At 48.3% G+C, this 24444-nt stretch overlaps 1 protein-coding gene across 4 annotated transcripts in view; it reads left to right on the top strand.

Annotated features, from left to right (window-relative positions):
• LOC138784040 (uncharacterized) overlaps nt 1-24444 on the top strand; it is a 242957-nt gene that overhangs the window by 4592 nt on the left and 213921 nt on the right. For all 4 annotated transcript variants that reach the window (XM_069959482.1, XM_069959481.1, XM_069959483.1 and 1 more), the window contains exons 3-7: nt 5087-5233; nt 7166-7315; nt 8022-8119; nt 9596-9719; nt 16248-16349. In XM_069959482.1, the coding sequence (XP_069815583.1) occupies nt 5087-5233; nt 7166-7315; nt 8022-8119; nt 9596-9719; nt 16248-16349 (621 nt within the window). The remainder of the gene's footprint in view (nt 1-5086; nt 5234-7165; nt 7316-8021; nt 8120-9595; nt 9720-16247; nt 16350-24444) is intronic.

Here is a 24444-nt window from a genome sequence, read left to right as displayed (position 1 = left end):
GTATATTACACAGCAGTCAGCAGATGCCCCCCTGCACCCCGCCGCAGCCGACCCTGGTAGTGTATAGGCGGCCATGTATATTACACAGCAGTCAGCAGATGCCCCCGGCCCAGCCCTCCCCTGGTAGTGTATAGGCGGCCATGTATATTACACAGCAGTCAGCAGATGCCCCCGGCCCAGCCCTCCCCTGGTAGTGTATAGGCGGCCATGTATATTACACAGCAGTCATCAGATGCCCCCGGCCCAGCCCTCCCCTGGTAGTGTATAGGCGGCCATGTATATTACACAGCAGTCATCAGATGCCCCCGGCCCAGCCCTCCCCTGGTAGTGTATAGGCGGCCATGTATATTACACAGCAGTCAGCAGATGCCCCCCGGCCCAGCCGGCCCCTGGTAGTGTATAGGTGTTCATGTATATTACACAGCAGTCATCAGATGCCCCCGGCCCAGCCCTCCCCTAGTAGTGTATAGGTGGCCATGTATATTACACAGCAGTCATCAGATGCCCCCCGGCCCAGCCGGCCCCTGGTAGTGTATAGGTGGCCATTTATATTACACAGCAGTCAGCAGATGCCCCCCGGCCCAGCTGGCCCCTGGTAGTGTATAGGTGGCCATTTATATTACACAGCAGTCAGCAGATGCCCCCCGGCCCAGCCGGCCCCTGGCAGTATATAGGCGGCCTGGCCGCGGCCATGTATATTACACAGCAGCAGCAGATGCCCCCCTGCACCCCGCCGCAGCCGACCCTGGCAGTGTAAAGGTGGCCATGTATATTATACAGCAGTCAGCAGATGCCCCCCAGCCCAGCCTGCCCCTGGCAGTTTATAGGTGGCCATGTACTGTATATTACACAGCAGTCAGCAGATGCCCCCTGGCCCAGCCGGCCCCTGGCAGTGTATAGGCGGCCATGTATATTACACAGCAGTCAGCAGATGCCTGCCGGACCAGCCGGCCCCTGGCAGTTTATAGGTGGCCATGTATATTACACAGCAGTCAGCAGATGCCCGCCGGCCCAGCCGGCTCCTGGTAGTGTATAGGCGGCCATGTATATTACACAGCAGTCAGCAGATGCCCCCCGGCCCAGCCGGCCCCTGGCAGTATATAGGCGGCCATGTATATTACACAGCAGCAGCAGATGCCCCCCTGCACCCCGCCGCAGCCGACCCTGGCAGTGTAAAGGCGGCCATGTATATTATACAGCAGTCAGCAGATGCCCCCCAGCCCAGCCGGCCCCTGGCAGTGTATAGGCGGCCATGTATATTACACAGCAGTCAGCAGATGCCCGCCGGCCCAGCCGGCCCCTGGTAGTGTATAGGCGGCCATGTATATTACACAGCAGTCAGCAGATGCCCGCCGGCCCAGCCGGCCCCTGGCAGTTTATAGGTGGCCATGTATATTACACAGCAGTCAGCAGATGCCCGCCGGCCCAGCCGGCTCCTGGTAGTGTATAGGCGGCCATGTATATTACACAGCAGTCAGCAGATGCCCCCCGGCCCAGCCGGCCCCTGGTAGTGTATAGGTGTCCATGTATATTACACAGCAGTCATCAGATGCCCCCGGCCCAGCCCTCCCCTAGTAGTGTATAGGTGGCCATTTATATTACACAGCAGTCAGCAGATGCCCCCCGGCCCAGCTGGCCCCTGGTAGTGTATAGGTGGCCATTTATATTACACAGCAGTCAGCAGATGCCCCCCGGCCCAGCCGGCCCCTGGCAGTATATAGGCGGCCATGTATATTACACAGCAGCAGCAGCAGATTCCCCCCTGCACCCCGCCGCAGCCGACCCTGGCAGTGTAAAGGCGGCCATGTATATTATACAGCAGTCAGCAGATGCCCCCCAGCCCAGCCTGCCCCTGGCAGTTTATAGGTGGCCATGTACTGTATATTACACAGCAGTCAGCAGATGCCCCCTGGCCCAGCCGGCCCCTGGCAGTGTATAGGCGGCCATGTATATTACACAGCAGTCAGCAGATGCCCGCTGGCCCAGCCGTCCCCTGGCACTTTATAGGTGGCCATGTATATTACACAGAAGCAGCAGCAGATGCCCCCCTGCACCCCGCCGCAGCCGACCCTGGCAGTGTAAAGGTGGCCATGTATATTATACAGCAGTCAGCAGATGCCCCCCAGCCCAGCCTGCCCCTGGCAGTTTATAGGTGGCCATGTACTGTATATTACACAGCAGTCAGCAGATGCCCCCTGGCCCAGCCGGCCCCTGGCAGTGTATAGGCGGCCATGTATATTACACAGCAGTCAGCAGATGCCCGCCGGCCCAGCCGGCCCCTGGTAGTGTATAGGCGGTGATGTATATTACACAGCAGTCAGCAGATGCCCGCCGGCCCAGCCGGCCCCTGGTAGTGTATAGGCGGTGATGTATATTACACAGCAGTCAGCAGATGCCCGCCGGCCCAGCCGGCCCCTGGCAGTTTATAGGTGGCCATGTATATTACACAGCAGTCAGCAGATGCCCGCCGGCCCAGCCGGCCCCTGGCAGTTTATAGGCGGCCATGTATATTACACAGCAGAAGCAGATGCCCCCCTGCACCCCGCCGCAGCCGACCCTGGCAGTGTAAAGGCGGCCATGTATATTATACAGCAGTCAGCAGATGCCCCCCAGCCCAGCCGGCCCCTGGCAGTGTATAGGCGGCCATGTATATTACATAGCAGTCAGCAGATGTTTGTCTTTAGCCCCTGATCCCTCGTGAACATGTATGATCCTCTCGGCTGAGCGCTGTTTGACCTCAGTGTAGTGGGAGCTTATTATCTCTCTTGAGAACAAAAAAAATTGCTGTTGAAACTGAGGCCGGGTTCACACTGCTTTTTTGCAGGCAGTTTTTTTCTCCATCTTTTTAATGCAATAAACTAATGAAAAAATGGATCTGAACACATACTTTAAATGTGGTCGACCATGTATTTGTGTGGTGGCGTTTTGATCCATTTTTTTAAATCCGCAGTATGAACCCAGCCTTAAAGTAGCAGTGCAGCTGGAGGGCTGCGGCTTTCTCCTCCCCAGTCTTATGTGTGTGGAAACTTCCTGACCCTGAACCATTAAAAGAATTGGGAATGTTTAAGAAGAACTCCATGTTTTTTATTTTCCTCCCCCGGCTTCAGGCTGGTGCCTATACTTACCAGTGATGATTGGTGTGCCGCAGCTTCGTCTGCTCCTACAGCGCCGCTCAGATCCCGCTGGTGGTGACGTCTCGGCTCTTATGAACCTTCTTCTATCTACAGGTCTATTAAAGTCGGGGTGTCCTATGCATCAGAGCACTCACATACAGGTGCATAGGAGACCCCAACTTCAGGCCTTCAGTAGACCTGTAGAAAGAAGAAGGTTCAGAAGAGCCGAGACGTCACCACCAGTGGGATCTGAGCAGCGCTGTAGGAGCAGAAGGAAGCCGCAGGACACCCATCATCATTGGTAAGTATATGCACCAGCCTGCAGCCGGGGGAGGAACTTACATTCCCAATTTTTTTAATAGTTTAGGGTCAGGAAGTTTCTACACACATTAGACCAGGGAGGAGAAAGCCGCAGCCCTCCAGCTGTCTCAGAACTACATGATAGGAATTAAATGAGGTGTCTCTGCGATACCCTGTACCGCTGCCACAAGGGTGGCGTTTGCATGGCGCAGACTAGCAGCCGATGAAACATGGAACAGACTTCAAACTAGGCCATCTGGGAGGGTTCTTGGAGAGGTCTGTAACACCTCCTTGCTCCCCCTCACATCCCCGTCTGTCAGCTTTCAGCAGAGATAGGGATGGGAGGGGGAGTGAGGAGGCATTACAGCACTTTGACTCTTGCAGGGGCTTTGACTCTTTGCATAGGAAAATAGAAGCATTTCCCTATGTTCTGGAAGCAGAGACGACTATAGGAACACCATCTATTTGTAGGGTATGTCATGAGTATCTGGTGGGAGTCCGTCCACTGGGTCACTGGTCACAGGAATAGAAGGAGCATTGGGATGGATGTGTGCAGGGAAAGGACAGAGGTAGCAGAGTGCGACTGCAGGATCTGACCACATGGCCATTGTCTGTAATGGTTGTGGCTTTAGAGACACACAGGTCTGTGTAGGAACTTAGTGGTACAGATGAGGTAATGATGAGGGAGTATCTTTTATCAAGATTGATTGCAACATTGCTTAAAGGAGTACTCCGGGGTAGTTATATAGATTTGTAATTTACTTTTTATAAAACCCTCCAGTCTTCCAGTACTTATCAGCTGCTGTATGTCCTGCATGAAGTGGTGTATTCTCTCCAGTCTGACACGGTGCTCTCTGCTGCCACCTCTGTCCATGTCAGGAACTGTCCAGATCAGCAGCAAATCCCCATGGAAAACCTCTCCTGCTCTGGACAGTTCCTGGCATGGACAGAGGTGGCAGCAGAGAGCACTGTGTCAGACTGGAGACAATACATCACTTCCTGCAGGACATACAGCAGCTGATTCGTACTGGAAGACTGGGGATTTTTATATAGAAGTAAATTACAAATCTGTATAGCGATCTGACACCATTTTCATTATTCAGTATGGGAGGTGACGGTACTACTACTTATTAGTAGAGAATTGCAGCCAGTGTTGACCTCCTCCGCTACTCCTCCCGTTCTCTGTGACCTTTGCTCCCATAGTGTTACATGTGGTGTTATAGCTGTATCGGCTTAGGGCCCTATATCCACCGTACGATTATCGTTCAGATTATCGTTAAATCGTTCGAATCTAAACAATAATCGTTCGGTTGAAATGCAGTTAACGATTAACGACCGAACGAGAAATCGTTGATCGCTTTATAAGACCCGGACCTATTTTTATCGGTTCTCGTTTGCATTGAATAAGACATCGTTCGGTCGCTCGCAATACATACGAACGCAATAGCGAATAAATAACGAAGAAAAAGCGACCGCAAATACGATCATAAGTAACGATTATCGTTCCATGGAAATGAGTGAACGTTTTCAGGTCTTTCGCAATAGCGGTCGTTTGAGATCGTTAATCGTTAACGATTTTGCAAACGATAATCGTCCGGTGGAATAGGGCCCTTACACGCAGGGATGTGGATGCACAGGGAAATCATCCTCAACATTTTTTTTCTAAATTTCAGACGGAAGAATATTTGGACAACTTTAATTTTGAGATGGCGCAGCTGTTCTGCCAGCGAGCCCTGGAGCTGGAGCCCGACAACCTGGAGATCCTGGACATGATGGGGAACATCTGTATGGAGCTGGGGAGCGCCGGCAAAGCCAAAGAAATATCCTTTCTATGTGTATTCAGAGAAGTAGGCTGGAGCTTGTGATGGATATTCTATATACTGGAGATGTATCCTCTCTATGGGGTATATTAGGTGGCAAGTGAGTAGTCAGACCGGGTAGATGACTGTGACCGGGGCCCGATTATGGCTGGTGTCAGAAAGTTTTACAGATTTGTAGGTTACTTCTATATTCTCTCCAGTCTGACACAGTACCCTCTGCTGCCACCTCTGTCCATGTCAGGAACTGTCCAGAGCAGCAGCAAATCCCCATAGAAAAACTCTCCTGCTCTGGACAGTTCCTGACACGGACTGATAATCTTACCCAGGACCAAAATGGTCGCCAATGCGATTGACATTTTGCAAATGGCGCCCAGATTTATTAATCCTATCCTATCCCCAGCAGCGCGGCGCATCAGTGAGCTGCCTGGGGCCCTGACTTCCGGCACAGGAAGCGCACGTCAGAGACGCTTCCTGTGTCAGAAGTCACAGCCCCGGCGTACAGGGAGCTCACTGACGCGCCGCGCTGCCGGGGATAGGATGGGACACCCCCGGCAGCCGCGCATCAGCCGGGGACAGCGCCTGAAGAAGAAGAGGATCGCCGGGGGAGCGGGTTGTCAGGTGAGTTTGTGTGTTTGTTTTTTTTAAATACTGCTTAGCATAGAGGAAAGGGGGGGGGGGCATCTATAATGGGGTTAAGAGAAGGGGGGGCATCTATAATGGGGGAGAGGGGGCCATCTATAAGGGGAGGGGGTATCTATAAGGGGGGGGGAAAGGGGGGCATCTATAATGTGGGGGGGAGGGGCATCTATAGTGGGGGGGAGGGGCATCTATAATGGGGGGAGGAGGGGGCATCTATAATGGGGGGGGGAGGGGGCATCTATAATGGGGGGGGGGAGGGGGCATCTATAATGGGGGGGGAGGAGGGGGCATCTATAAGGGTAGGGGGTCATCTATAAGGGGAGGGGGCCATCTATAAGTGTAGGGCAAACTGGCTGCAGACACTGGGAGATAGATATATGCACAATTATTATTATCAGGGCCCCTCAGGTGTCTGTATTGTAGGGGGTCACTTGCATTAGTCACTAGGTGAGAGATATATCTATCTATATACACATCTTGTGGGGGGTCACTATGGCTGCAGTCATAAGTCTAGCTCAGTATGTATAGACTGTTGCAAGCTTTTAAAGGGAACCTGTCTCCCCCGGTGCCGGGGTGACAGGCTCCCAACCCCCGTTAGAACCCCCTATACTCACCTCATCCCGCCGGGTCCCGCTTCTGAAGATGGTCGGGTCACGGAGATCTCAGCCGCTGCAGCCCGACGCGCACACTGAGAGATGAGTCCAACGCTCATAGAGAATGACGGAGCGCTGGACTCTCCCGTCATTCTCTATGAGCGTTGGACTCATCTCTCAGCGCACGCCGGGCTGCAGCGGCTGAGATCTCCGTGACCCGACCATCTTCAGAAGCGGGACCCGGCGCCATGAGGTGAGTATAGGGGGCTCTAACGGGGGGTTGGGAGCCTGTCACCCCGGCACGGGGGTCGACAGGTTCCCTTTAAGTTCAAGTTCAGAAGAGTAAGCCTCATTAAAAGGCTAGCCAAGTGAGGCTGAAGTACTGAGTCAGACTGTATATGGTTGTCAAGTTGCAAGTTTCCATGTTGAACATTTTCAAACTAAGAAAAGAAAGGATCTAAAGGAGGAGGAGGCTGCCGCAGCCTCTGCACACAGTAAGTCCCATTTAACATAACATTAATTTCACATGGTTTAAAATGTTGGCGACCAAATATTCTATTTGGCGCCTAAATTTTTTAGGTTAGGAGCCAATGGCTCCCAGGTAAATTTTTTAGTCTGGAGCCCTGTTACCCTTCAGCCGTTGTAACTTCAGGGACGGCTGTTTTTTTCTACGTGTATACTTTCTTTAACCCCTCAGCAGGTCTTCTTAAAAGCTGTACATCTTAGTCCTGACAAGGGACACGCCAAGTACATGTCTCTTGGTCAGATCCATTGCAAGGAGGAAGCCGTTCAATACTTCCAGAAGGGATTAGAAGTCATGATCAGTGCTTACCAGAGTCAGCCACCGGTGGTAAGAGCCGTGTGTGAACTATGGCCGATTGCTGTTACCCGCTATTATATATACCCCTGATCACTGTTAACCCCCCCCCCCCCCCCAATTCTATCTATCTCCTCTTTCCATGTATATACATTGTTAAGCATACTTGACTACTTTGCAGTTTTAGGGTATGTTCACACTGAGTAAAATAGGCAGAATTCCGCCTGTCTCAGTGTGTCATAGCCCATCTATGGGACAGCACGCGCTCCTCTGCAGCCGCCACTCTCCGCTCAAAGAAGTGACAGGCTATGACACACTGAGACAAGCAGGATTATGTGGCAGAAAGTTCCACTGCAGATTTCCACCTATTTAACTCAGTGAGAACATACCCTTAGGGTGCGTTCACACATACAGGACCTGCAGCAGATTTGATGGCACTGATTTGAAGTTGTAGATTCAAAGCAAATCTGCATCTTCAAATCTGCTGTGAATCCTGTATGTGTGAACGCACCCTTAGAGGGAGACTCATGAGGACCAGACTGTAATAGGGGCTTGGTTTATAACACCATTTACCACTATGGGCGTTCCCAGGGCGGGGCCTAGACTTCCCGATCCTGGTGATGTTACCTGTTGGTTTATCGGCCACAGTTGGACTCTATCTTTAGTAATAATCCATCTTGTTGCTATTTGTTATATTATAGTGGAGATCTGATGTTCCGTCTCTCCTTTTGCTCCACAGTCGGGGGCCGCCAGCTTCTCTGCTGAGCCGGAGGTGACTGCACAGGATATCTCTGCTGCTTTCTGCTCCGTCGCTGAGATTTATCTCACTGATCTGTGGTAAATGACATTCTCTTCTTTTATCCCCTGTGAAGCACAATCACATATTTTCCTGCCAGTTTTCAGTAGTTTTCCCTTTGTACCATGCCTGATGTGGGGTGCGGAGAGCCGTCTTCCTGCCGTTGGGGGGTGCCCGTGGTGCTGGTGATCCAGACATGACCGTAGGGGGAGGCTGGAGGTGTGCCTGGCTTTCACCCACGTGCTTCACACTTTACACATGTTTTTCCTACAGGTTTCAAACCCCACATGCCAGTATGTTGCCGTATTCTTGTTAAAGGGGTACTCTGCTGAAAATACTTTTCTTTCAGAAGGTTTCCCCTCCCTAGTTTAAAGGGGTTATCCATTATTATCTATATAACTATTTGATTTAAAAGAAAAATATTTTTGCCGGAGTACCCATTTAACGCTGCTGTATCTGGGGAGGACCTGTAGTTTTGTTGATCAGTAGCATCCTGGTCTGTGAGTACAATTCCAGGATTACAGAAAAGACTGATACACAGAGCGATAGGAGGGTTTAAACCAGGTGTTGCAAAACTACAATTTCCGTCATGCCCAGACAGCCAGAACTTCAGCTTTAGCTTTCACTGTCCAGGCATGATGGAAATTGTGGTTTTGCAGTACCTTTTGGGCAAAAGGTTCCCCATCCCTTGTTTAAAGGGGTTATCCATAATATATATATATAATATATATATATATATATATATATATATATATATATATATATATGTATATATAACACAGCTGCAGAAACAGCGCCACCCCTGTCCTCAGGTTATTTGAGGTATTACAATTTGGCTCCATTGATTTCAATTGAACTTAGCTGCAAAACCCCCTCACTGAGGAAAGGCATGGCGCTGTTCCTAGAAGACATAGCAGTCTTTGCAAATTGGATTCTTCACAATTCAATGCAAGTTAAAGGAATATTTCTGTGAAAATCTTTTCATTTGAAATCAAGGAGTTTCAGAAAGTTAGTTGTATTCTCTCCAGTCTTCCAGTACTTATCAGCTGTTGTATGTCCTGCAGGAAGTGGTGTATTCTCTCCAGTGTGACACAGTGCCCTCTGCTGCCACCTCTGTCCATGTCAGGAACTGTCCAGAGCAGCAGAAAATCCCCATAAAAAACCTTTCCTGCTCTGGACAGTTCCTGACATGGACAGAGGTGGCAGCACAGAACACTGTGTCAGACTGGAGAGAATACACCACTTCCTGCAGGACATACAGCAGCTGGACGACTGGAGAGAATAGACCACTTCTTGCAGACCATAGTGATGTTGTGTCCTCACCTTGTATAATCTGAGCGTGTAGAAGCTGGAGACCAGGGATAGGGAAACCTTTGTCTGTCCGGGCATGATGGGAGTTGTATTTTTCCATCAGGTTCCCCATCCGTGCTGTAGACGCTATACAGTATACCCCTATACAGACAGGTTTCTCTCTCTTGAAATAAAAGTAAAAATAATGACTTCATTTGTTTGAACAGCATGGAAGAAGGAGCCGGAGAGAAATGTAAGGAGGCCATAAGCAAAGCGTTAGAGTACGACGGGAGCAGCCCGGAGGCCCTGCAGCTGATGGCCAGCTACCTCTTCAGTATGGAGCAGCCGCAGGTCAGTGCTGAGAGGTGGTAATGTATGATGAGTCCTCACAGGGGCGCCGTCACCTCCTGCGAGATGGATGAGCAGACTGGGTGCCGTGCGGATACATCGCACCTGCCGCTTCTTATAGCTAGAAAGTCTAGACCGGGGATGGGGAACCTGCCGCCCCCCAGCTTCAGCTTTGGTGCCCAGGCATGATGGGAATTGTAGTGTTGCAGCAGCTGAAGGGCCAAAGGCTCCCCATTCTTTACTCGGCAGAGACGACACAGTCTCTCCCCCTCCTCACATAAACACATAGCTCAGTAATGTCCGGCTCCATTGCGCAGACCCCCTTATCTCTAATATGTTATATGCATCTGTGGGGTCCCCAGAGATCAGACGCTGATCAGATCACCTTGCAGGGGGCTGTTCTATAACATGAGGTTAATGTTATCCCTCCCCGAGCAGGTTGCGAGTTATCCCCGAGCAGGTTGCGACTCCTTCTATGAGGTCTGTATGTTCTAACATAATATTTCCCCATCAAAATGATGAACACCTCACCGAAACCCTTTCAACCCCATTATCAGTCAATGAGAAGAGTGCTGTGTTTTCTTCTATTAAAGAGGCACTATTAAACAACTCCAGTCTTCCAGTACTTATCAGCTGCTGTATGTCCTGCAGGAAGTGGTGTATTATCTCCAGTCTGACACCTGCCCTCTGCTGCCACCTCTGTCCATTTCAGGAACTGTCCAGAGCAAGAGAGGTTTTCTATGGGGATTTGCTGCTGCTCTGGACAGTTCCTGACATGGACAGAGGTGGCAGCAGAGAGCACTGTGTCAGAATGGAGAGAATACACCACTTCCTGCAGGACGCACCGCAGCTGATAAGTACTGGAAGTTTTTAAATAGAAGTAAATTACAAATCTATATAACTTTCTGACACCAGGTGATTTGTAATAAACACAATCTTTCCCCTTTAAGTACAGAATGGGCGCTCATTCTTTCCCCTGCTATCCACATGCTTACTCACTATGGATAAATACATGCCGCAGTGTGCACACACATGTCTCGTTTCTGATCGTTTATTGTTATTAATTGTTTCATCGAATAGGACCCTGAGGAGTCTCAGCAGATTACTGTGTGGATTTGCAGACACACAAAACAGATCCGGATCAGGCAGTATTCACACACTGTGGTTTTGATGCTATTATACAGTAATAATGCAAATAGCTTAATTGTCCTTTTTTGGCCCAAATTTAGAAAAACATTGCAACAAAACCCCAGTGGTCGTCAGGTTGTGTCCAGCAAGCGACATCCAGCAGAGTGGCATCTCTCTTGGCCGCTGTGTGCACAGTCACCTATAAATCCTTGCTCCCAGGATGAGGAGCTGCCGTCCCCTCTCCCCTGACTGGCAGCTGCCCCCCCCCGACTGCTGCCGCCCATTGTAAATATCCTGTGATTAATGCTCACACTGTAAATGTGCCCACCATCATTTATGGCCCCAGATCTGATGCCAAAACCCATCTAGTTATCCGCTCTGCCCGGCAATAAATATCCCATCAGATGGCTGTACGTGTAATACCTCTGTAAGTTATTACCGGGCGGGGACCAGGGGGGGGGGGGGGGGGGGCAGATTGCTGAGTCTATTTCACCATTGCTCACATTGATGTGGCCCAACTGCTGAGGATAAGTGGGAGCCATGCTTTATTACCTCTGCTGCGGAGGGAGAGCCATCATCTGCATCCAGCTACACGCTGCGGCCACCACCATCATCATCATCATCATCAGTGTCACCTTACTGCCAGATTACCAGGAGAGAGTATACGGGGGGCGACACAGCGTATATACTCACTGATAACTTCTATCTATCTATCTATCTATCTATCTATCTATCTATCTATCTATCTATCTATCTATCTATCTATCTCCTATTTATTTATCTATCTATCTCCTATCTATCTATCTCCTATCTATCTATCTATCTATCTATCTATCTATCTATCTATCTATCTATCTATCTATCTCCTATCTATCTATCTATCTATCTATCTCCTATCTATCTATCTATCTATCTATCTATCTATCTATCTATCTATCTATCTATCTATCTCCTATCTATCTATCTCCTATCTATCTCCTATCTATCTATCTATCTATCTATCTATCTATCTCCTATTTATTTATCTATCTATCTCCTATCTATCTATCTCCTATCTATCTATCTCCTATTTATTTATTTATCTATCTATCTCCTATCTATCTATCTCCTATTTATTTATTTATCTATCTATCTCCTATCTATCTATCTCCTATCTATCTATCTCCTATCTATCTATCTATCTGTCTGTCTGTCTGTCTATCTCTTATTATAGACATAGACAGCATCCAACTTCTCCAGCTACCGGGATTTGACTGTGGAGTGTTCAGTTTCGGAGAACAATGTTGATCCAGATCAGTTTGGGGTCTCCGATCACCACTAGTCCAGCTATCTGCAGATTTGCATGCTCTGTGCTTTGCCCTGTAGGTGGCGCTCCGCACATGCGGTTTGCTATTCGAGTTGATGTTGTTTTTCCCGGCTCTCATCTACATTTATTTCCAGCCTACTCCTGTACTAATACAATGATTTCAGCAATCAAAATGCAATGCTGCAGCTAAACGTATTCATCTTGTCTGCCTAATGGAAGCGGTGTATTAGTGCAGCTACTGATAGATCCCTGCCACCAGAGACCCCTCCCCTCTCCTTAACCATTGCATCGCCAGCTAAGAACACGCCATGTTATATAGGAGAAGACTGCTGAAATACATTGGGAATAGTTGTAGGAAGGACAGTCCAATCATTCTATTCCACTGACATCCTATGTGTGTATGATATGTGTTCTATAGTAACTATTGGGAGCTGCAGTGTAAAGCATGGAGGAGAGGAGGTGACTGATTCACGGACAACACAATAAGAGATCTCACACCCTAATAGGATACTTCTAAATCAGTCAATAATAACATTACTTCTTAGAGTTAGGCTTCATCGGACTAGATCTTTCCTCACTGCACATGGAACCATATGGCAGGGAGAATTAAAGGGGTACTCTGGGGAAAAGAAAAAAAAATAACTCAACTGGTGTCAGAAAGTGATACAGATGTGTAGATTACTTCTATATAAAAAATCTCCAGTCTTCCAGCCCCTTCAGCCCACATCACCATCTCCCTCATATATACATATATATATATCTTAGGACATTAAGGGAGAATGAGGAGTGGACAGCATGCTGCCTTGTGCTGAACAATGCCACAGGCAGAGGAGCGGGCAGTGATTACAGCAGATGGAGGGATAGCCTGCTCTTATGCAATGTTCTGCATCAGCTGTGTGTGGTGAACTGGTATGGAGTGCTGTAATGAAGAGCTGTGGAAAGGTCGTGTTGAGTCCAGGCCAAAGGTCACAGCATATAAGGACCTCACAGTATTTAGGCAGGGTGGTTTTAAAGGGGTATTCCACTTAAACACAACTTTTGATATGTTACTGCCCATGGTGAGACTAACAATTCCTTCCATACTTGTTAGTATCTATTCTGTCTCCCTATCTCAGTTCTCAACTGCAGTTTTTTGCTTAAGACACAAAATTCTGTGTGTGAGCCTTTCTCTCTGTCTTCCCCCAAGAAGGCTGATGTAAACAAGTCCCAGCATTACAAAGAAGCTACAATGTTGCAGATACAGCCTGCCAGGGATTTGTTTACGTCAGCCATCTCAGAAGGGATGGGGCAGGAGGGGGGAGACGGAGAGAGAGGCTCACACACAGATTTTTGTGTCTTCAGTAGAAAGCAGCAGCTGAGAACTGGGAGAAGGAGACAGAGTAGATAATAACAAGTATGGAAGCAATTGTTAGTCTCACCATGGGCAGCAACATATCAGAAGTTAAATTTGAGTGGAGTACCCCTTTAATGTTATGTATCATCATTATACATAGTAAAATAAAAACCCCAAACTACAGTATAAAACCTAAGATTTAAAGGAATAATAAAGCTTAGGTGTAACTTTGCCGGACAGGAGGGGGTTAACCCCAAAATCATATGTTTAGGCGGCAGCAGTTCTGAGGGTGACAGCGTGTGTTTTATGAGGCCGGTATATCAGGGGTTTTATGTGCGGCGGAGGTGTGGAGGCTGCTTTACGAGGACGCTTTATTTATTATTCCGCATTTATTGCACAGAACTGCGGTTTTAGCAAGTGTAAATGTCTAATGCCATTAATCAGCTCATCCATTATACAGGCCGATAAAAGCCGAGCTTCTGGGGTTACCCGAGCGCACCTCCCCAGGCGGCAGCGGCGGGGGGGGAGCCAAATGTGTGTGTGCGCCGAGACCCTGCCAGGGGAGGGGATACCTGGTCCTGCGAGGAGGCGATACTATACCGTACAGGATCCCTATAATAGTGACCGCAAGAGGATCCATTATACAGGCCGATAAAAGCCGAGCTTCTGGGGTAACCTGAGCGCACCCTCCTAGGCGGCAGCAGCGGGGGGGAGCCAATTGTGTGTGCCGAGGCCCTGCCAGACTGAAGAGGCCGAGAACCATGGAGCGGGCGGCGATACCTGGTCCTGCGTGGAGGTGATACTATACCCCACTGTACCGGGGCTATATGTTGTATTTATAGCATATATAGGGTGGAAATATAGCACCTGCCACAAGATCCCCATAACAGTGACAGCAAGAGGATCCATTACAGCCTGCCACAGGATCCCCATTACAGTGACAGCAAGAGGATCCATTACAGCCTGCTACAGGATCCCCATTACAGTGATAGCAAGAAGATCCATTATACAGCGCCTGTCACAGGATCCCCATACAGTGACAGCAAGAGGATCCGTTATACAGTGCCTGCCACAGGATCCCCATAACAGTGACAGCAAGAGGATCCATTATACAGTGCCTGCCACAGGATCTCCATAACAGTGACAGCAAGAGGATCCATTATACAGCACCTGCCACAGGATCCCCATAACAGTGACAGCAAGAGGATCCATTACAGCCTTCCACAGGATCCCCATAACAGTGACCGCAAGAAGATCCATTATACAGCGAGTGCCTGCCACAGGATCCCCATACAGTGACAGCAAGAGGATCCATTATACAGCACCTGCCACAGGATCCTCATAACAGTGACAGCAAGAAGATCCATTATACAGCACCTGCCACAGGATCCCCATAACAGTGACAGCAAGAAGATCCATTATACAGCGTCTGCCATGGAATTCCCATTATAATGGACTCTCCTTAAAGGGGTTATCCAGCGTTAGAAAAACATGTCCGCTTTCTTCCAGACACAGCACCGCTCTTCAGTTTGGGTGCAGGTTTTGTAACTCAGTTCCATTGAAGTGAATGGAGCCTAATTACAAACCACACCTGACCTGGAGACCAGAGCGGTGCTGTCTCTGGAAGAAAGTACCATGTTTTCTAATGCTGGATAAGAGTGGGTTCACACTGAGGAACCTGCGCGGAGAAGTTCCCGTGGATTCCGTTGCTCTCCCCCGCTATTGGCCACACACATTTCCGCCCGTCCCATAGACTCCATACTATGGTCGGGCGAATTCCGCCGTCCGGCAAAAGAATTAACTTGTGACATCTGTGCATAGAATGGAGTCTATAGCACAAGCGGAGACGAGCAACGTAATTCCTCAGTGTGAACCCACCCTGCCCCATTTAAGGAGAACTAGAATCCCTTTGACCCCCGTCGATAGTCCTCTCACTAGCTATCACCCCACTCTGCACTGAAGAGCAGCAACAACCCTGAAACAGCTGTCTGCAGATGGGAAGTCTTTCCTTTTGGAGAGATTGTTTGTCTTGCCTGCTGTACATCCCCAGACTCCTAGATGGAGGGAAACGCTGACTTTAAGGGACACCACTTAGCCCCATAATCGTGACCGAAAAAAGACGGAAATTATGTTACCTTCATAGGATCATTGTAGAAGTGACGGGAAAGAGGACCCATTATAGATGGACATTCTGATAGGAGATGAAATGAACAGCAGGGGGCGCCAGAACTAGCTGCTATGTCCCTATTACACAGGAGGGGCAGAGAAGGAAGCTGCGTCTCTCATAGCGTGTCTCTCATAGCGCGTCTCTCATAACGTGTCTGTTATAGCGCGCCTCTCATAGCGCGTCTCTTATAGCGCGTCTGTTAGCTTCATCCTTGGCGCGGTTCCATTGCGGTTAGCTGTATGCGACACGGTTTGTAAGACTGTTAGTATCTCTGCCCGCCCCCATAGCACCACCCTGCCCCTGTTCTAATGATAGTAAATGGAGCGGGCTGGCTGAGGCCTGATTGCTGCTATGGGGCGGGCAGTGATCCTAACTACACCATAGTGACGCAGAGGATGAGGGTAAGAGACCCCACTGTAAGAGACCCCTACTATAAGAGACCCACCCTCCTCCTCAGCGTCTCCTGTACAGTAGGGACATATCTGCAGCATAGATTCATCTAACCTGCTGAGAGTTCCTCTTTAATGTCCTTTTGAGACTTTCCAGGGATCTGCTTCCTCTGATTTTGTTTCATTCTCTACCTTTCTCTATTTGCAGGAAGGGAAGGAATATCTGATGAAGAGTCTGGCGTCCTGGCTGCCGAGTCTGCAGAAGAACAAAGGGGAGGTCCAGAAAGCTGAGGAGGAGGACTTGGTGGAGGTGAGGCTGCCGTGCCCTGATATCACTACCCCCCCCCCCCATACACATGAGTGCCGCACTCCGCTGACTCTGCATGTGAAAGGAGGGAAACTCATCATGGCCGATTCTCCCCCCCCCCCCCTAAACTTAGGTCATAGTAAGGAGCCCCCTGTAATTGCTCCAGATCACCCTCAGTCCCTCCCGTAACCCGAGAGAGGATCCGGCCCGTTACTTTCTATTGCTTCCCCCGTCTGTTAGTTGTGTGACATTGCTGACCGGCCAATCATTGACGATGGTGTAAGAGATGTTACAATGATGAGGCGATGATCATCGTGTCTATAATATAACACCAAGAGGTTATGGCACAGCGCTGATATACATAGACTCCACCTGACACAGCATACAGTACTCTCATTGGCAGCCAGCATGTTTCAGGAAACATGAGCTTAAAACTTTAGAGGTGCTGCCTTGTTGTCAGAAATTAATACAGATTTTTAAATTACTTCTATTTAAAATTTATTTTCCAGTACTTATCAGCTGCTGTATGTCCTGCAGGAAGTGGTGTAATCTCTCCAGTCTGACACAGTGCTCTCTGCTGCCACCTCTGTCCATGTCAGGAACTGTCCAGAGCAGCAGCAAATCTCCATAGAAAACCTCTCCTGCTCTAGACAGTTCCTGACATGGACAGAGGTGGCAGCAGAGAGCACTGTGTCAGACTGGAGAGAATGCACCACTTCCTGCAGGACATACAGCAGCTGATAAGTACTGGATGACTGGAGATTTTTAAATATAAATAAATTACGAATCTGTTCAACTTTCTGACACCAGGTAAGTGAAAATCTCGCCCTTTATTACTTGTTTATGTATTGTTATTTATGAGTAAGATTCCTGTTGCTTGTGGATACACCCTCCTGTGTTTGCTGAGATACGAGGTATCTGACTGGAGGATGTCATCCTCTCGTGGGATCACCGGCCTCGGGTCAGCAGCGTAATAGTTAATTTTTTTTAATGGCATTTGAAGTATTTGTGCTGTCTGTGTACCGGACCGAATTTCACAGCAGTTGCAGCAAATTGAACAAGTATCTCCCCAGGAAATGATTGCAGCACAAATAATGAGTTGTCAGCGGCGGCTGGGCGGCTGTGAGTTATGATTGGCTGCTCTCTGCCTCGGCTGCATACAGGCCGCAGGACGGGACCGGGAGATGGGCAGACGGTGAATTATACCGCGCTTATAATTACCACTCATCACCTGCTATTAGTCACCGCTATAAAGCTCTCCCGTATGTGATTCATCCCTCGTCTTCCATCATAACGTCAGTACCGCGAGCGTCCTGCGTGTCACCAAACAAGCAACACAAAATATTTTAGCGTCAGCGCAACAGTCTCTGATCCTTTTTTTTCTTTTTTTTTTTTTTTTTTCTTAAAGGGGTAATTCACAATTTTTTTTTATTATTTCAAATCAACTGATGCCAGAAAGTGTCAGAGATTTGTAATTTACTTCTATCAAAAAAAAATCCAGTACTTATCAGCTGCTGTATGTCCTGCAGGAAGTGGTGTATTCTTTACAGTCTGACACAGTGCTCTCTGCTGCCACCTCTGTCCATGTCAGGAACTGTCCTATACACATTAGACACTTGCTATCCAAACTCACAGAATTTGCAAGGACCGGCTCACCATCAGCTGTATATTGTGGGGCTTCATGACTGTCCCATAACAAGTGATGTCGCAGGTGAGAAGGAAACATCAAATTTCAAGTTCCTGATCCCTTTGTTCTCAGGGAGATAAGCCACTGCCACCCCCTTCTCCATTCCAGACAACTTCATACTCAATTAAACATAGCTTCAGGAGGGTTATAAGAGATGGCTGTTGGCTGTGTCATTTGTATGTTTTCCTTTTAGTAAAGTAGCCTATAGAGGCATTTTTCTCTGATAAGATATATTACGAAGTTTCTTACATTCTCTCGTACTGTGAATTGAGGCAAAGTTTGTTTAGCATTAAATTTAGAATTGCACTTTCTGCATTATTCGGCTGCACCTCTTCACACTCTATCCCCATTGTCTACTTTTGAAGTTCTCCCGGGGTTGATAAACCACGAACATCCGAGTGTTCTAACGCGTTTCCAGCTTGTTGCTTATTCTGCATTTTGGGGCCGATAATAAAGCCTCCTTATCTTTTTCCATGAATGAAAAGGCCGTGTGCGAGCGCTCCTTTTTCTGTCTCTCCGTCAGTAGTCGCCTTTTGCCTTTCATCTCATTGGCGTGGGATTAATGGGCAGATAGGAGGAGAAGCTGTGCGCATGGATTGTGATGACGGGCTGCGCTAATAAGACGACACTCTGGTGATTAGCTCCTCTCTATGGTAGCCGGGTTATCTCTGCCGCCTGCTTCCAGCTTCCCCCCCCCCACCCACTCCTCCGGAGGTCGCCGAGCCTTTGTCCTTCCGCTGACTGTACATCTATCCAGTGTTGATGACTTCTCGGCCGTTCTTCCCTCCCGTCAGTCCGTTATTCTTCGTGGTCAGATGTACACTACTCCAGCTTCATTACATCCAGTTTCGTCACGTAGCAATTGTCTTCTTGTGTTCCTGCCGCTCGGATCACAAAGGACCAAGAGCCGACAGATATTGCCGAGGGATGAGCCGCGTCCGAGGAGGAGGAAGACACCGGTCATCCCTCTGCTGCTTACGGCCACCAGGCAGCTTCTGATATTTGAGGACGACCTGTTTTGGGATGTTCATAGGACAGAGCAAGTGCTGCACGCCCGTGTCTCCTCCTATAATGGGGCGAGTCCCCACCCTCATACTGGGGGGGAGAGGAGGTTCCTCTGGAGATTTTAGCTTAAGGCTCCGTTCACACAGAGTAAAACTGTCGGAATTCTCTGCCGTGGAATCTCTCCAGCCTCTGTGTCATAATGGGAGGCTTGCGCGCCTTCTTTCTCTGTGCTGAAGAATGGACATGTTCATTCCGCCAGTTTTACTCTGTGTGAATGGAGCCTAAGATGTTGAATAGAGTAATTCTTGTCATGAGTTTTGTCTTGGCTGCACAGTCATGTTAAAGCGATTCTCTACCCACTTTGTGACACCGCCCCCAATTACTTATACCTTCTTGTAGCTGATAAGTCCTTTCTGCTGGCATCTTTATCCACGCTGGTGGTGCTTTCCTAAGGGCCGAAAATCAAACTTTAATTGAGGTGTAGCCGTGTCAAAGAGGCGTGGCCTAGAGTGATTGTGCCCTAGGCCAGCGCCGCCTGTGTGGTGTTGGTCTCCGTCTCGCTCGCCTCCTGTTCCGCCCTCTGTCCGCCCGCACATTGTTAGCTGTAAGTGCACATGCATCGTTGTCTGACCTCCCCAGCGCCGCTGAAGTTACGTTGCCGGTCCATGGCCCCTCTGTGGTGTGTCCTCTCTGCGTTGTCCCCGCCCCGTGGTAGTGACGCGCCCGGCCCTGCACCGCCTCTACTACCTGTCACCCCCCTTCCCCCCGCGGCCTAGTGCATTATTGCTGTGCAACGCCGATTGTGCATAGAAGAGGAGAAGCCGATTCCGGCAGCGGGCAGCGTCATCACATGCCGGCGGGGGGCGTTGACAGACAGGGCGGTTGGTGCAGGCCCGGGCGCGTCACTATCTATCTGTCATCATTGCAGCCGTGTCCTCTTTGTTCTGCAGATTAATGCCCCCCCCCCCAGCGGTTTACCCCCCTTCTGTTATGCCTAATCAGTAACTGACTTCAGGACCGCCCACTGGACTCCTAAGCCCAAAATAGACAAGGTAAGGTTTGAGATCAATAAATGACAAGTTGTTCTGAATCTTCTCCTATAAACCTATATATCAGTCTGCTCAACCCCAGCCGCTCTATGACATGCCGCCCACAGACTAAACTTCCTTTTCAACATGACAGGCTCCCTTTAAACCCTTTAAGGTGCAATTTTTCCATAAACTAAAATAACCCAGTGTATGTATACTGTCTCTTCCTTGGTACGGTGTCCCGGGAGCTGCTGCCGCAGAATGCTAGGCCTTGAGTAAGATACATGAGACACGTGGGGAAGGCAAAATATATTCACGTCATTGTAATCTAGTTACACTTTCAGAAAAAAAAAAGAAAAAGTGCCCCACTTGTCACGGGCCTTGGCAGAGCTGCAATGATGTCCGTATTAAATCTAATGTAGAAGCCGAGCCGTCATTCCATTGCGGTTTCCATTCGGTCTTTACAAGTCACAGAGGAGCCCGCAGATTTATTTGTTTCTTCATGCTTATAGGAAAACATCGCCGAATTGAATGATTTACCATTTACTTAGAAGAAAGGGAAGCCGCCATTCTCACTTCCCACCACCAGATGGCAGCCAAGTAGCATTTAGCAGATTTTTTTCTCTTCTCTTAACGCCATTAATCTGTTAAAGAGGGGAAAGCAGTCTATTGACTGCCCCAGAAATCATGTGTAGATGACATTAGTCCATTTATTTCCAGCGACTCATTAGGATGTTTTATGCTTAATAAGTGGATTTCCATGTTGCAAAGGCGCAGTCATTTCTCCTGCTAGCTGTTCTGAGCTTTTTTTTTTACTTGCCACTAAGTGTATTTCTTATCTTCCTTCTGCTTTTGACATTATTTTTGGATTTTCTCCTGCTTTCGGAGCTGTATATATGGCTTTCTTTGCTGTCATCCCCTCAACACGTTACTAAGGATTATTCTCCCCGCTTTATTTTGCATATGCACCCCCCCCATTTAGATTTATGTCTATCCATTGACCCTCTTGTCGTAAACTGCTGATTAATAGCTTTCTCTGTCCCAGCCGATCTGATAATTTATTGTCGACCAACCTGGTGAACCTGCAATTCTTTTCTTCACTATTGCGCTGATTTATACCGTGTCATTCCTTTTTTCTTTTTTTTTTTTCTTTCTTTCTCATCTTCTTTGCACTTTTGTTCCCGGTAACATTTATTCTTGTCAGAGGGAAAAAAAAATTGAACCTGTATATTGTCTACATAAATCTGCCCCCCCTCAGTTTATTTGCCCCTCCTTGTGGCCCATTGAACACGTGTCCTTTAGTTTTATTTGCCCCTCAGAGTGGGGATAAGTTGGTTTTCGGCATCCTGCTCACCTCTCCATGATACACCGCTATTCCCCTTCTTCTTTATTTGAGGTGGCTGAAGCTGGGGCGTCTATCAGTAGTACATACAAAGGTTCTTCCTTTCCCTTACTTGTCTGTCATCACATTATAGCGCCTACTCCTTACTGCTATGCCATGATGTAGTGTTGGTGAATGGTAAAAGATCCCAATGCCCATGGAAGGATGGGGGCTGTCTAGGTGTGGTACTGCTATCCCAGTGCTTGGTGGGTGTACAATGGCCACTAGGAGAGGGGTTAATGGGGTAGTGCAGCGCTAAACATTTATTCACAAAATAACACACATTACAAAGTTATACAACTTTGTAATGTGTGTTATGTATGTGATTGGCCCCCTTCCCCGTGTTCCCCCCACCCACTCTAGACCCGGAAGTGTGGTACATTATACTTACCGCATTTGTGTCGATCCCTGTCCGCCATCTTGGGACAATGACGTCGTCTTCAGGATGCCGGCTGAACCGCTCCATCCATCCCACATGCCGGCCCCCCTATGTCACGTCATCAGCTGCTCAGCAGCGATTGGCTGAGCATAACAGCAGCAGAAAGCAGACCCACAGATTGCAGATATACAGCTCAGGCTTTCCCACTCTCTTTGCCTATAACACTATTTAAGTGACATCTCCGCTTCCTGTGTTCTGTCTTGTTCTTTCTGTTACTAGAGACAGAATTCCCTAACATCAGATAGTGGACGGTAAATTACTAGGGAGTGAGAAACCTCATGGCCGAGATTTTGTTTTTTTCTGGGATCAGAAGTCATTTCACTAATATGTTGGGCATCACACACGCTATCACATGGATGACAGTGACCATGGAAGGGGATATGTAAGTTATAGGTAAGCTTAAAGACGTTGTCCCATATGATGTATTAGGCCAGCTGGACATACTGGGTCCTCCACTTTATAGTTGCTTTCCTGTGTTAGGGCACACTACGGAATCCCGGGGGATCACTTGCTGCGGATTCCACAGCTTGCCCCCGCTTGGCCGTGGCTCCCATACGCTTCATTGTATGGTTTTTCAGATTCCGCTGTCCGCCTGAAGAATGAGCCAGTTCTTCGGGCGGACAGTGGACTCTGGCAAACTATAGAATGAAGCCTATGGGAGCAGTGGAGATGCACACGTCCGCGAGCAGGGGCAAGCTGCGGAATCCATGGCAAGTGATCCCCCGGGATTCCATAGTGTGCACATACACCTATAGAGGAGGATCCTGAATGCCGGACGCCCCTCAGTTGCTTCTGTAACTGGATTTTCACTTTGTAATAAATTTCATTACATGTTTCTGTCTTCCCGGTGTGGTGGAGAAGTTGGCATCACATAAAGAGATCAGCGTAACCCCATTGCTAATCCCTGAGTTTTCTTCAGACTCCGTGCATCTGGCCCAGACGAGGGCTCGCTGCAGTTTATCAACAATTCTCCGGAGCGTCTCGTACACATTTACAAAATACGACTTAATATTCCACCTCCTCACAGTCCTGCTCCTTCCAGGAATTTGTTCCTTGTCATTGGTGTCCACCATTTGCTTCTTGGAGACGCCAAACACAGTAACATATGATGAAGCACATTGCCGCTCTATGTGCCCGTAAACACTTCTCGGCAAAATGCAGAATAACAGGATTCTATCTTGCTCCTTAAGCTGCTTCCGAAGGTTCAGAAAGGAAGTCTATAAGGATTGCACAACATGGAGGCTTGGCTTCAATTCTCCTCCAAGATTCCTCATTCCTATTAGTGTCCTGGCGAGAGCTTGGACTAAAATAAAAACCTTTTTTAAAGGTGAAATCCACTGATTGTTTTATTTTGATTTAAAGTGTAAATGTTATTTAAAATAATTTTTTTCAGAAAACAATAGTACAAGCGATTTTAAGAAACTCTGTAATAGGTTTCATTAGGCAACAAAGCCTCTTTCTGTATTTAAAAAGTTGTGTTCCTCCCCCCCCCCCACATACTTCTTATCTGCTCATTATCAGGCAAAGTCGTCTTCATTACAGAGAGGCAAAGTGAAAACGGATTTGCTATGTCCATTATAACCTATGGAAAGGGGAGGGGCAGGGTGGATTAGTGAGCAGGAATAGAAGAGAAGCAGCTGTACAGTTTGGAGACTGTCTGGGCACAAAATGCTGGAGTTACAGGTCAGAAAGGTCAGTGCTGGTCTTGGAGCTTGGTGATATGAGATTGCAGGATGTTGTGCTGTGCAGGGCTGCCTTTTCTCCTCTCCGTGCTCTCTCATCCCCCTCAGCCCCTCCCCTCTCCATAGATCATAATGGACACATAGATTCTGCTTCTTCTGAAGTGAGGGGGAAGGTAGAAAAACAGCTTTTTGAGGACAGAAGGAAAATATTTTGCTTAATAAAACCTATTACAGAGTTTATTAAAATGGCTTGTACTACTGATGGTTATTGATTTCTGAAAAGTGACACCTACATGACAGGTACGCTTTAAAGTTCTGCAGGGCTCTCTTTGCTTTCATTGTCCACCTCTGTCTAAAGTTACATTCTGAATTCTACTAGTGGCTGAGCTGTTGGGTCACATGTCTGACAGCGGGTTGAAGGTAAATGTAGTCTGCTTCCAAGGGCAACCAATAAAATTTTAAAAGTAGCTACATGTATTACACAGTTACTCGAAATTGATAAAAAATAAGGAAACTGATTGCAGAGTTGCTCGTCCTTATATGTAGATTTTACATTTTGAAATCGCCTTAAAGGGGTACTCCAGCAGGGAGGGGGGGGTGACACTTTTTTGCTGGGATCCAGTGGCGGGTTCCGCATCGCGATGCTCAGGTGCCCGATTTCCGCCCGCTTCCGGGTGTTTTGACGCGGGCCCGAGACTTGGCGTCTCAGGTCCACTCAGCCGCTCAGTGACAGAGGCGGGATCTGAGCAGACTGACGAAGCTTGGAGAGTGAAACGGCGTTGGAGTGTGAGGTGGGGGACTAGTGGACTGGGACCTGAGTTATAGACTGGTAATTTCTTGTCATCCACATGGACTTGTCTGTTTACATGTGATTCT

Source organism: Dendropsophus ebraccatus, chromosome 2, assembly GCF_027789765.1.
Source record: "Dendropsophus ebraccatus isolate aDenEbr1 chromosome 2, aDenEbr1.pat, whole genome shotgun sequence".
Taxonomy (NCBI): domain Eukaryota; kingdom Metazoa; phylum Chordata; class Amphibia; order Anura; family Hylidae; genus Dendropsophus; species Dendropsophus ebraccatus.
This window is presented reverse-complemented; position numbering and strand designations above follow the sequence as displayed.